The sequence below is a fragment of the Solenopsis invicta genome, chromosome 10 (genome assembly GCF_016802725.1).
Source record: "Solenopsis invicta isolate M01_SB chromosome 10, UNIL_Sinv_3.0, whole genome shotgun sequence".
Classification (NCBI taxonomy): Eukaryota; Metazoa; Arthropoda; class Insecta; order Hymenoptera; family Formicidae; genus Solenopsis; species Solenopsis invicta.
In genome coordinates this window covers 1,129,285-1,142,948 of record NC_052673.1, presented here as the reverse complement: position 1 = coordinate 1,142,948, position 13,664 = coordinate 1,129,285, and the positions used below count along the sequence as shown (strand labels likewise).

At 41.0% G+C, this 13,664-nt stretch overlaps 1 protein-coding gene across 1 annotated transcript; it reads left to right on the top strand.

Moving 5' to 3' along the window:
* The first annotated feature begins 12,283 nt into the window (after positions 1-12,283).
* Positions 12,284-13,036, top strand: LOC105204740. The gene has a single exon (XM_011173932.2). The coding sequence runs from the start codon at positions 12,308-12,310 to the stop codon at positions 13,034-13,036; it is 729 nt and encodes a 242-aa protein (XP_011172234.2). The 5' UTR covers positions 12,284-12,307.
* The last annotated feature ends 628 nt before the right edge of the window (positions 13,037-13,664 follow it).

Sequence of the window (13,664 nt, the reverse complement as noted above, 5' to 3'; positions counted from 1 at the left end):
TAACAGAGCTCTCCGCGTTCTGTATGGTAGGACAATCCGGTTGCCGCGTGTATCGCCGAGCGATATCTCCACGGAGCAGGAAACAGATCCCACGTTGTTCGCTATCAATCCATTTGTAGGAAGTTGATGTTAGCGCAAACCTTCTGCCCAGTATACGTGGCGTATATCGTATATTTGAAGACGCTCTGAAAAAAGAAACGGATATGAGTGAAATAAATGAATGAAATGTAAAGTCTTTATATCGTATAACAAAAGAATACTTACTTTTCACGCGCCTCGGTTGGAACGTAATAGTTTGCCATTGTATGTATTTCAAGAGCGATGTCAAAAACTGTTCAAACGAGCGACTGATGCAATACTGATCGCCAAATAGTGATGTTTGCAGTTATTAATGTTGTATTGGAAACGTATAGATGGAGAGGGGATAACTTCCCCCACTCTCTTCAACAATTTCATCGGTAGCCTTGAACATGTCTCGACACGTTTATTCTTCTGCATTTTTGTATAGGAGAGGGGATAGTTTCCCCCACTCCAACAATTTCATCGGTAGCCTTGTACATGTCTCGACACGTTTATTCTTCTGCATTTTTTGTATAGGAGAGGGGATAGTTTCCCCCCACTCTCTTCAACAATTTCATCGGTAGCCTTGAACATGTCTCGACACGTTTATTCTTCTGCATTTTTGTATAGGAGAGGGGATAGTTTCCCCCACTCCAACAATTTCATCGGTAGCCTTGTACATGTCTCGACACGTTTATTCTTCTGAATCTTTTGTATAGGAGAGGGGATAGTTTCCCCACTCTTTCCAATAATTACATCATCATCGTCGGTATCACGTTTTCGCGACAACGTTGTACAAGAAAAAAACGTTATACATAACGTGCATGGTATACGTGAAACGCTAAATGAAACATGAAAAAACGTTGAAGAAACGTCGATGTAATAGAGAAAAACGTCGATGTAATGGAGGGGAAAGGAATAAAAAAAAACGTATATTACATATGTTTATTCATGTAATTGTGTCCACCAATTGAAAAGTTTGAATACATTTTGTAAAGCACAATGTCTATTCGTACGGTGTTGTCCACATTGAAAAGTATTAGCATCATCTAGATTATTTAAATTATCCACGTCTTCGTAATCCACATCCAGGCTCTCGATGTATGCGTATTCTCGTCGACTGTCCAGAAGTAATTCTCCCAGCCATTCTCGTTTCTCGTGCCCTTTGACGTACACAATCTCCTTGTCGTCAGGATTTTCAGCACCCAGTACTGCAGTCGTAATCACTTGTCTCGCTTTCCGATACGGAACCACTCCGTCGGTGCCCCATCTTAGTCCATGATGACAGGCAGTGAGCCAGGAAGCACAGGATCTTTCGGATTTCATCAACCAATCCCATGGCTGGGGACTGTCAAAGATATAATGCGCGAGAACGTTTCCCCCTCTTAACGCCGCAAATTCTTTTACGATGAAACCTCTTAATCGTCCAAGGGGGAAACCTTGCAGATCCACGAATGTCGGCACGGACATGTCGCGGTCGAAACGAAGACTGTGGCTCATGTCGATGTATCGTATAATATATATATATATATATATATATATATATATATATATATTATATATATATATATGCGCAGAATTAGGTGATTTTGCGCACAATGTTTGTCAACGGGTTATATTGAATCACGCGATCGTGTATTATGAGTGCATACGCGCCGGTGTTCTCCGGCACGTTATCTTTAGTTTCGAATTCTATTCGCACGTCAACGGTTGCGCTCTTAATCGATTCAACTTGCCGACTGCAATCAATTATTACGAACGGACCTCTGTTTAGAAAGTTGGTGACGGTGAGATTCGGCTCGAGATACTCGTATCCGAGGTAGGTTTTGCAGAAACGCGCGTACATCTCGTATAGAATAGCCCATTTGTTTTTGGCAAAATCAAGATCCATTTCGATGTAGGGATAAGATTCAGAATTCAGATAAAGTTTCACGTTGGTCAAATTGCAATGGTCGAATCGGCTCGTGTCCTCAGACATGTTATTTTTTCGGCCGGTTTGCATAGCGAAAATGACGTATCGCGGCTTCTCGAGCTGAGTAGCGGTCTTGATTGCCCACGAATGCTTGGTAGTGCGTTGCAATAATGGATACTCGTAAAGATCCCACGAGCGAAAAGCCATGCTGAGATATCGTCCGCTCTCCAAAGTGCGCAGCATCGAAAGTTTATTTATATCACTCAAGAGCACATGCGGCATTCGCCACTGAATTTTAAACAACTCGAGAAAGGGCTCCAACGCCGAATTACCCTTCAGACAATTGTTATCGTTGCGCGCTCGTATCAAGATCAACTCGTGACGAGCATTGATCACTATGCGTTTATAATCTTCGCAGAATCCCAACAGCACGTAGAGCGGGACACAGAAATTGAAATACCCGTCAGCGGTTGTCATCTGCGTTTCCCAGCCGGCATTTCGCAGAATCACGCTTTTGTCGGATGACAGCGTTACATAGTTTTTCACCGTGCTGGTTATGCCCACGTTTCTATTACGATCAATTTCGACGCCGTTCAACTCGTATCTTATCTCGTCGAACATAAAAGCCACGCAATTGTTTCCCAATACCACGTCGCCGCTGGCCCCTTCAGGTCTATTCTGTTTCGTAATTCTCCCCTCGACGTATAGGAAACTTTCGTACGGCAATGTATACAAATCTTGTTGTTGTATGGGTATTCTTATCTCATCGCTGTGCCCGTACGTTGTGTTTGCATACGGCGAATAAGCGTGGGTTTCAATCTTGACGATGCGATCGTCAAAGATCGGCTCGTCTCTGACGTTTAGAATATCAGTCATTTTAAGATTTTCGTACCGCGAATCCCAGTGATTGTAAAAATTTAACATTTGATGCGCTGAGCTTTTTCTTCTCAGCTAATCTATTATTGACCGATAAAGTCGATTGCCCGGTAAATGATGCTCTCTGCGCTCGCTCGGCTCCGTTTATTACCAACATCACACACGCCTTCGAACGTGCAGCCTAACTGTGATTTCCTCCCCGCGAAAGTCCAGTAATCGTCCGTTTTGATCGACAACGCGTACGGTGATGTCACTAACGCTCCGTATGAGCACTGGCAAGTAAATGACTTGAGAAGGTCTTTCACTGACTTTATATCCCGGCGCGATGCTCGGTGAAAATTCGTGGATCGTGTGCACTCGCGCATCATTGCTGTAAGCTCCCGTGGTCAAGTTGCATTCTATGCGTATAATGTTCACATTCATGATGTTTATCGACACGTCCGATTCGTGCCATCTTCGCGGTCGCAGTATACGCATCGATGAGAATCCCAGCAGCGATCCAATGTTATTTGGTTTGCTGAAGTTTATTTTTTAGGCACATTTAATCTCGCACCGCATCGTGTTATGGTTTGCGCGAATCACTATCGGGAACGCTGCTTCCTCGTCCACATCGTCGTTGTTGCCGCGGACAGTGGCATCGACAATCGTGCCATCCGCATTGGGTGCATCGCGTCGTGGACGTCTCTGCGAAATTGCACGTTTCAAATATTCGTTTATGGCCGGTATTTCATACGATCCTTCGGGTATCGTTAGTTCCGTGTCGTCCTTGCCGAAATAGAACTTATTGTTGGAGGCGTTCACGTTGGGTATCGTGTGATAAGTTTCGAAGAGCGTCAGACCGAGCTCATAGTCTCCATCGGTCAAATCTATTGGCGGTGAATAATTTGCAGCGAGAACGCTGCTCGATCCGCTGAGCGTTAGTGTCAACGACATGACGGAGAAAGCGCTCGACTTACACTGAGAGTCTGCGGTACCACGTCGATCTTTTTAAAATTTTACTCTTTGAAGAAAACGCAAGCACATTTGCCCACAGAAGTTCTGAGCGTATGTCTGATAGGGCGTTCGGTTGTACTCAATCGTAACATTGTTTACGAAATAACGCACAAGATCTCGAGGTGGTCGCAGATTGCCAAAACTATCGAAATATTTGACGCGGTTGCTCCTCTTTGCAAACGCTACCCAATGAGTACCAGGACCCGTGGTATTGTCTAGATTAACGATGGCGCTCTCGTTTAAACGCACGCCATTCGACGGTAAAGCATCGAGCATGAAAACACCTCTAAAATACGGTATGCGCATACGTCTCGCCAATTGTTTCAACTGCACGTCAGTAGTCACGCCTGTGGGCATTCTTATCGTCTTTTCGGCGTTTTTTTTTTCTTCTTCGCTGATAAACCTCGTCCACCGTTATATGGGCCCAGGTACAATCCTCGTCCGTCTTTATATGGAGCTAAATGTAGACCGCGACCCTGTTCCATCGCGCGATTGTGGCGTTGCAGCTCCTCGAGCTGGCGTCGCATGGCTTTGCTGGCGTTTATCGCTTTCGCTACACCGGCTGCTCCTCCGACTAATGATCCAATCGCGCCCAAGATTGGCAGGATCGGTAACATACCACCTCGCTTCGCCGACGGAAGTATTTGTTTTTTCTTTGTCGTTGTTTTCCTCTTTTTCGCCTTCATACCCATGCCGATCTTGGTCTTGGCCTTCATCGCTGTCCAAACGGCTGCAGCGGCGGCTTTTTCGCCGATAGTCGAATCTCCTGCGATGACGCGTCCCAGCGCTTTATCGGCGAGCACCTTATCCGCCGCGTGTCTATCGACGAGTTCGTTGCTAAGAGAGTATGCAATATCGTGTTCACGGCACGCTGCGTCCAATGGATTTACGCCTCTGTCGCCTCTAGCTAATCGTTTCTTCAACCGAGTGCCCGGACCGCAAAACTGATAGCCGGGAATATGTAATTCGAAAGGAAGCGCGTTTATCGCTCGATTCAGCAGACCTCCGATGCAGCCTTTGCTCGACGCTGACATTCCTCGCAGTCCTTAATTCTCGGCGCGGGACCGTCAATGTGCGTCCGCTGCCACGGCTGATTGTGATGCTCGTTGCAGCGACGATACGTTCCAACCTCAGGATCCGTCTGTATATGTTTCGGAAGTCTTGGCCAAAGATGATCGATGTAGTTGCCGCACACGCGTAAAAGTACAATCTTCGGTATATACTCCAACTGCTCAGTGCTTAGATCAAGAACATGGCAGGGAGATGACAACGCGAGAAACATTTTTTCGCTAATGAGCGCTTCAAGGTTTCGCGCGTCTATATATAGGTGCTCGAGGTATCACGCGAGTTTAGTTGTAAACATGAAATTCGTGCGGCAGTCGCGTACGATACGCGTCACAAACTGCGACGAGAAATTGCGAATAATGGGGGAGAGCGCGCAGTTGCGGAAACACGGTGAAATGCTACCGAGTACCATCCGCGCCATAATTGCGGGCCCATCTTCGTGCGGCAAGACTAACGTTCTTATAAGTCTGCTCGAGAGTCCGCACGGTGTACGTTTCGAGAATGTTTACGTATATTCAAAGTCGCTACAGCAGCCAAAATATCGATATCTCGAAAATCTGTTGACATCGATCGACGAAATTGGATACTTTACGTTCTCAAATAATAGCGATGTCGTTCCGCCAATCGAGGCTCGTCCGAATTCGATCTTCGTCTTCGACGACGTTGCGTGCGATAAGCAAGATGCGATCAGAGAATACTTTTCAATGGGTCGCCACTCTTCAGTCGACTGCTTTTACCTTTGTCAAACGTACGCGAGGATACCGAAACATCTGATTCGCGATAATGCCAATCTCCTAATCCTGTTTAAACAGGATGGTACCAACTTGAGACACGTTTACAATGACCACGTGAACACCGACATGTCGTACGACGAATTTTGCTCATTGTGCCGTGATTGTTGGCAGCGCGAATACGGATTTCTAGTGATAGACAAGGATAGCTCGCTCACTAATGGACGATACAGAAGAGGATTTAACGAGTTTGCGGCACCGCGAAACGATTAGTTGTTCTCGATACCTTGAACAGAGACGTTCATCATGACTAATATACGTAATCGCGAGAAACTCGCGAAAGAAATTGAAAAGACGAGCCAGGCTATCCGCAAGAAGCATCGCGCACTAAAAACCGGTAAAATCGAGGAGGATATCGCGATGGAGAGACGTTTCAAGCCTATCGTCGAACCTCTGAAACAGATTGTCGAGGAATCCCAGCCGATTAAGAGAGAGGTTAAGGATATCAAGGAGTCGAAAAGTCGAAACATACTAAGAAAAAACACAGGGATAGCGACGAAGACGACGACGATGATGGAGCATCTCACAAATATTCAAAATTACCATCGGGAGAAAGGAAACGTTCTAACGTCGCGTTGGATTCACCTGTGCTTCATTCTACAATGATAGAATCGCCAGGACCGTCGACGAAAACACCTACGATTAAAGCGGCAAAATCAACGAATAAGGTTCTCGAGGACGTCTTCGAAACCACAGACGATTCATTCGGAACAACTATTCACCATCAAATGCAAACGTTGGAAGGTCAAAAAACGTTGTCGCAACATTTGGGTCCGCTTGGTCAAAAGTACATCGGCGAGTTCCTCAGCGGTGGTGGATCCGAGAAAAGTATAGACACCATATATGGCGTTCGTCTCGACAGGGACGAAATGATGCTTGGTAATAAAAAGTTTGACGTGGACATCAATGATAACATTATTATCGATGGCGTGCGATACTTTGGCACACCCGGTCTTTACGAGTTGATTTTTAAGAGATTGCCCGATGATGTTCTCTATAAGGAGGACGATTTGCAAAAGTACAAGAGCATATTGTTGGCTACAAACGTACATAGAAAAAATTTCACCGCGCAGAGTCGAATACGGGGCAACAGAGGATACAAGTATAAATACGTGATTGCGCCATTGATGTCAATTGAATCTACACCAAAGAGAAAGAATAAATCCGGAAAGGGAATACCTCGCGCTATGATACTAAACGATAACAAGATCGATTACGTACACTGGGACGATCCCAACGAGCTAGTGGATCGATTACGATTACTCGAAGCTTCATATAGAGCGGGCAACGACGCCCATGGCAACGAGATGCTGTCCATTATCGAGGAACTTCGTGAGGCCGGCATTATTATAAATTAAATCGTGTACCCGCGAAAGGAGTCAGACGAGAGACTGACTCTGTTTGAGAAGGACGTGCGAGCATTGTAATAAAAAATGAGTGGCAAGGAGGAACGTCGCAAAGACGGGTACGAACGACTGACGAATGATTTCGAACGGTTCTTAAATAAAAATCGGACGGTTCAAGAACGGTTGACGGATAAATATCACACGGCTCAGGATCGTTATGAAAAGACTCAAGACCGTGTAAAGGATGGATATCAAACGGTCGTAGACCGGGTGAAGAATGAGTATGAAAAATTATCTAATCGACAGAGACCGGAAGACAAGGAATGGTTACTGAAGGATGATAGAAAATAAACGAAGCTGATATACATTACATCGGGAGTTTACACACCGAAAAAACATGAGTTCATCGAAGAGAATTAGCTCCGAGAGACGACGCCTCGTCGAGGAATTACATGCATCTGCTCGAAGACATTTTCCACGAAGACGTGTTGTAATCAAAGGATTCGACGACTTGTGGCAAGCGGATATCGTCGAGATGCGTCCGTATTCGAATATTAACAGAGGTTATCATTATATTCTTACCATGATCGATGCGCTGAGCAAATTCGCATGGGCAGTAGGGATGAAGAGTAAGAGCGGAAAAGAGACGGCTGACGTCATCGCCGAGATAATTCGGAAGAGCGGAAGATGTCCACGCAACTTGCAAACGGATATGGGCAAAGAGTTTTACAACGCCGATGTGCAGAAACTCTTGAGAAAACACCATATTAATCATTATTCCACGTACTCGGTGTTAAAAGCATCGATAGTCGAGCGCTTCAATAGAACTTTGAAGGAGAAGATGTGGAAGATGTTTACGTTGCAAGGATCTTACAAGTGGGTCGACGAGCTACCGCGTCTGGTTTCCGAATACAACGACACGCTGCATAGAACGATAGGCATGCGACCTGTGGATGTTACGCCGGCGTCGGCTAAAAAGCTGTTGGACACCGTATATAGTCACGTTAAGATCGCTGCTCCTGCAAAATTCAAGGTCGGAGCTAAGGTACGCGTGAGCAAGCACAAGACAATTTTTGAGAAAAACTTTACACCAAATTGGACCACCGAGGTGTTTACGATCGTTAAAGTGCAAAGAACGAACCCCGTCACATACCTCCTCGAAGATTATCGTGGAAAAAGCATCGCAGGCGCTTTCTACGAACATGAATTACATCAAGCGAAGTATCCGGACGTTTTCCTTGTCGAGAAAATTTTGAGAAAGAAAGGAGATAAAGTCTACGTGAAATGGCTGGGATTCGATGGATCGCATAATTCGTGGATAAACAAAAGAGACATTGTTTGATTTTATACACACATATATTTGTAAGAAAAAACATTGTAAAAAATATATTCAAAGCAACGTTAAATATACACAAACGTATACAAAAGAGCGGAAAGAATATACTCGTACTAAGTCACGCAAAATTAATCTACATTAAATGTTATTACAACAATAAGTCACGCAAAATTTTCGCCTTTCATTTTTTTTTACAATAATAAATCACACAAAAGTATCACCTTTTATTGTTACAATAATATTAAGTCATGAAATATTATCAACTTACATTGTTATATATATTGTTTAATCAGTCACGCAGAATCAACTTAAATTAGTAATAAGCATCGCATTAATTGTCTTATTGTAATACACAATGTTATAAATAAAGTATTAAAAAGTATAAAAAATGTGTTACGATGTTATACACCAATGTCCCCAAGGCAATGTTTCAGTAGAATCAGGCAAGATGTAACGCTTGTCATCGAACGGGCTGAGAGCAATCTTTTTCTCTTTGATTGTGTGTACATCGTGGAGCTTCGAACGTATACACGCTTGCTGACGAGTCATTTCTATCCCGTCGTGCAAGCAACGCGTATAATCTTCAAACGTTATAGTTCGTTCTACAACGCTATTCTTTACACCTTTCGCCTTTTTTGTATCGTTTTTTCCTTCTACTTTCACCGCATACATTTTTGCTCTTAGCCCTACAAATTCGGTCATAATCTTGCCGCAATTCTCATCTTTCATTAGCCCTGGAACCTTCTTATTCGCGAGAGGTATATTATATACGTTGTCCGCGGGATAATCGCTCGTGTCGTATCTCGCGATATCACGTTTCATATCCATGTACAGGGTGTTACGTTCACATACATGTCGGTCTAACTGGTTGCCTACTCGTACAGGCGCGCATGGTGGTTCACAACTGCGTACGCTTGCAGGGCATGTCGGCAATATCACTCCCATTACTCTTTTTCGGAAATGATCACTAACAAATCTTCCCTCTACAATATTTATTTTGATATATTAATAATTTATTATTAAATTGATATTCAATGTAATAAATCAATATAAACATTATACAATTCTTCATATAGCGCGTGGCAAAATTCCGGAACGGTCAAATATTTCGAAAATAAAGTATTATCAAGAAAAATGTTTTAGATAAAAGTTGTATGGTTTGGAGAGGGATAAATAATGGTAAAATTAATTTTTGACAAAACTAAAGTTTTTAACATTATATAGAGGTTATCGGCATTTTTCAAGAGAATTATGTTATATTTACACATAATATATATTTCTTATTTTGTATAAGTATTGTAAGCTGAAACTGTCGAAAAATAAATAGTTTACTAGATATTTTACACTTTATTCTGGCACATTTCGACATAAAGTATAAGATATCTCATAAATTATTCAGTTTTTCGTAATTATATCTTAATACTTTTATGCGTAGTTATTTAAATAGTGTGTAGTACTAAAATTACGAAACATTTATTTCAATAGACTTCAACATTAATCGGTTAAAATGGAAGCCACAGTGACAAGGTATGAAAATAAATTTTATGAAATAATAAATGTGATAAACAAGGTTTAGTAATATATGTGAATGTCTCCTATTTTGATGTAAATTTGTCGAAAGCGCAGGTATGAGATAAATCAATAGTCAGTAACATAAATATTAAATGTGGTAATCGATAACTTTATAATAATATTATAATAATATTAGGTAGACGTGTTTGCGATTCTTAATATTAGGGATAGTCGATAACTTGATTAATATTTTTATAATAATAACTTTATTGATGTATGAATTGACAAATATGTTGCTTATTTATGGCGAATGCCATAAAAATCAAAGAGGAGTCGCAGCTCTCTATGCGGAACGTTATCCTGATAAGCGACACCCTGGACACGGGTTTTTTCAATCGCTATTTGCTAGGCTTTGTAGGCATAGGACATTGCATGCCTCAACACGTCGATTGAACGTTACATCCAGATCAGCGGAAACAATTAATGTTATAAGAGAGGCTCTCGTTGCCAATTCGCACACCAGTACGAGAAGTATTGCGTAATATAAATTTCTAATGATTTTTAAAGTATGTGCTCAAAATACCCCCCATTTTGTTCCGCACATAACGCAATTCTCCTCATGAAACTTCCTCGCACGTTTCTTAACATTACAGGCGTTACTGTTTGACTCGCTTCTCGTATCTTAGCAATCAAATCATCTCTACTGCGTGGTAATGTTTGATACACTATATCGCGTATGTAGCCCCATAAAAAAAAATCCATTGGCGTAAGATCAGGAGAGCGTGGAGGCCATTCTTGAAGAGGGCTGTGGATGCCTATCCATCTATTACGATATTGCCGATTTAAAAAATCACGAGCGAGAAGGGACGTATGTGCTGGGTGTCCATCTTGCTGGAAAATCATGTTTGGTATCTCAGCACCTGTTGGTTGGTAAAACTGATTTAGTTGAGATAGTTCGCATAACATTTTTATTAATCGATTAGGTGATTTACTTTTAAAATATCATCACCTAATAAACCTGGCAATATTTCCTCCAGGAAAGCGGAATATACTTGTCCCGTAATTGTCACATTTTCCGGAAAGAAATGCGGCCCGATCACTCGATCATCCAAAATTCCCATCCACACATTAATGTGGAATTGTCCTTGGATGTGCGTTTCTTTTCGGCAATGAGGATTTTCCTCCGCATAATGATGTTCGTTATGCCTGTTTATTCGCCCATCACTGCGGAAAGTGCACTCATCTGTCCAAAGGATTCTCCTCAAGAAATGATCGTTAGCGATGTTATTTATGTCAACCTGATATAAAAAATTTTATTAAAAAATTATTATTTTCAATCGTACACAGAAAAAAAATTATTATTAAATAAAGATTCTTTGCATATAACATCTTTATGCAAGTATATAGATCTTCTTGGAAGAAATTATAATCTTGAACAGACATAATTTATGTCTGTTCAAGATTATAATTTCTTCCAAGAAGATCTATATACTTGCATAAAGATGTTATATACTTGCTTATATGTGAAACAAAGAATCTTGATTTAATAATAATTTTTTTTCTGTGTAGTGAGAAACGATAGCCATCAATTGGTAATACATCATCTTGCTCTTACTTGTTCTGATAACCAATCGCAAAAAGCTACTCGGCGAGGCAAATCATGAGGAAATAATCTTTGTGTTGTGTGCCTCTTAAATGGATGCCATTTAAGATCATGCTTGATGATTCTGTGCACTGTGACATGATTCATTTGTAAATCCTGTGCAATACTTCTCGTACTTGTGTGCGGATTGGCAACGACAGCATCTCTGACAGCATTAATTGTTTCCGCTGATCTGGCTGCAACGTGCAATCGAGATGTTGGGGCATGTAACGTACCATGCCTACAAAGCCTTGCAAATAGCGATTGAAAAAACCCGTGTCCAGGGTGTCGCTTATCAGGATAACGTTCCGCATACAGGGCTGCAGCTCGCCTTTGATTTCTATGGCATTCGCCAAAAATTAGCAACATGTTTGCTAATTCCTCGTTGCTATACCGCTCCATCGTCAAGCACACAGAAACGTGACTCTTCACCAGCTGTTTAAACAAATGCTATCGATGTTTCGCGAACGAAATATATGTCGATAAGTAAAAATTACTGGGCCCGGTATTTTACTTATCGACATATATTTCATCCGCGAAACATTGACAGCATTTATTTTAAACGAAATATATGAGATCCTCAAGATCTGCGTCGCCGAGAAGCTTTTTGCGAGTGGTTGTCAGAGCAAGTAAGAGCAAGATGTATTGCCAATTAATGGTTTTCTCACTACGATTGAAAATAACGATTTTTTATAAAATAGCTTAAAAATCACATTTCAAGTGTTTACAGCTTAAAAAATTCTTAAAAAATTAAAGTATTAAAGATATCGTGGGATGATAGTTTATAGTTTAACAATTTTCTTGACGTTTTCAAGTATCTTACATAATCGAAATAATTTTTTGTATCAGGTTGACATAAACAACGTCGCTGAGAATAATTTTTTAAGACGAATTCTGTGGACAGACGAGTGCACTTTCCGCAGTGATGGACAAATTAACAGACGTAATGAACATCATTATGCGGAAGAAAATCCTCATTGCCGAAAGGAAACGCACATCCAAGGACAATTCCACATTAATGTGTGGATGGGAAATTTGGATGATCGAGTGATCGGGCCGCATTTCTTTCCGGAAAATGTGACAATTACGGAACAAGTTTATTCCGATTTCCTGGAGGAAATATTGCCCGTTTTGTTAGGTGACGTTGCTGCTATGCCGAACATAATTTCTCAACAAGATGGGCATCCCGCATACACGTCTCTTCTCGCTCGTACGGTTTTAAACCGTGAATATCAACTGAGATCGATAGGCATTCACAGCCCATGTCAGGAATGGCCTCCGCGCTTTCCTGATCTTACGCCAATGGACTTTTTTTTATGGGGCTACATGCGTGACATCATTTATCAAACATTGCCACGCGATAGAAATGACTTAATTGCAAAAATACGAGAAGCGAGTCAGAGAATTACACCTGAAATGTTGAGAAACGTTCGAGGAAGCATCATGAGGAGAATCGCGTTATGTGCGGAAGAAAACGGGGGATATTACGAACACCTACTGTAAAAACAATTATTAGAAATTTATGTTCATCAATAAAGTTTATAAATGTTATAAAAATATTAATCAAGTTATTGACTATCCCTAATATTAAGAATCGCAAACACGTCTACCTAATATTATTATAATATTATTATAAAGTTATCGATTACCACATTTAATATTTATGTTACTGACTATTGATTTATCTCATACCTGCGCTTTCGACAAATTTACATCAAAATAGGAGACATTCACATATATTACTAAACCTTGTTTATCACATTTATTATTTCATAAAATTTATTTTCATACCTTGTCACTGTGGCTTCCATTTTAACCGATTAATGTTGAAGTCTATTGAAATAAATGTTTCGTAATTTTAGTACTACACACTATTTAAATAACTACGCATAAAAGTATTAAGATATAATTACGAAAAACTGAATAATTTATGAGATATCTTATACTTTATGTCGAAATGTGCCAGAATAAAGTGTAAAATATCTAGTAAACTATTTATTTTTCGACAGTTTCAGCTTACAATACTTATACAAAATAAGAAATATATATTATGTGTAAATATAACATAATTCTCTTGAAAAATGCCGATAACCTCTATATAATGTTAAAAACTTTAGTTTTGTCAAAAATT

Bases quoted from the DNA above. Each gene is read 5' to 3' on its own strand.
- LOC105204740 (XM_011173932.2), top strand. From the start codon at position 12,308: ATGATAGTTTATAGTTTAACAATTTTCTTGACGTTTTCAAGTATCTTA.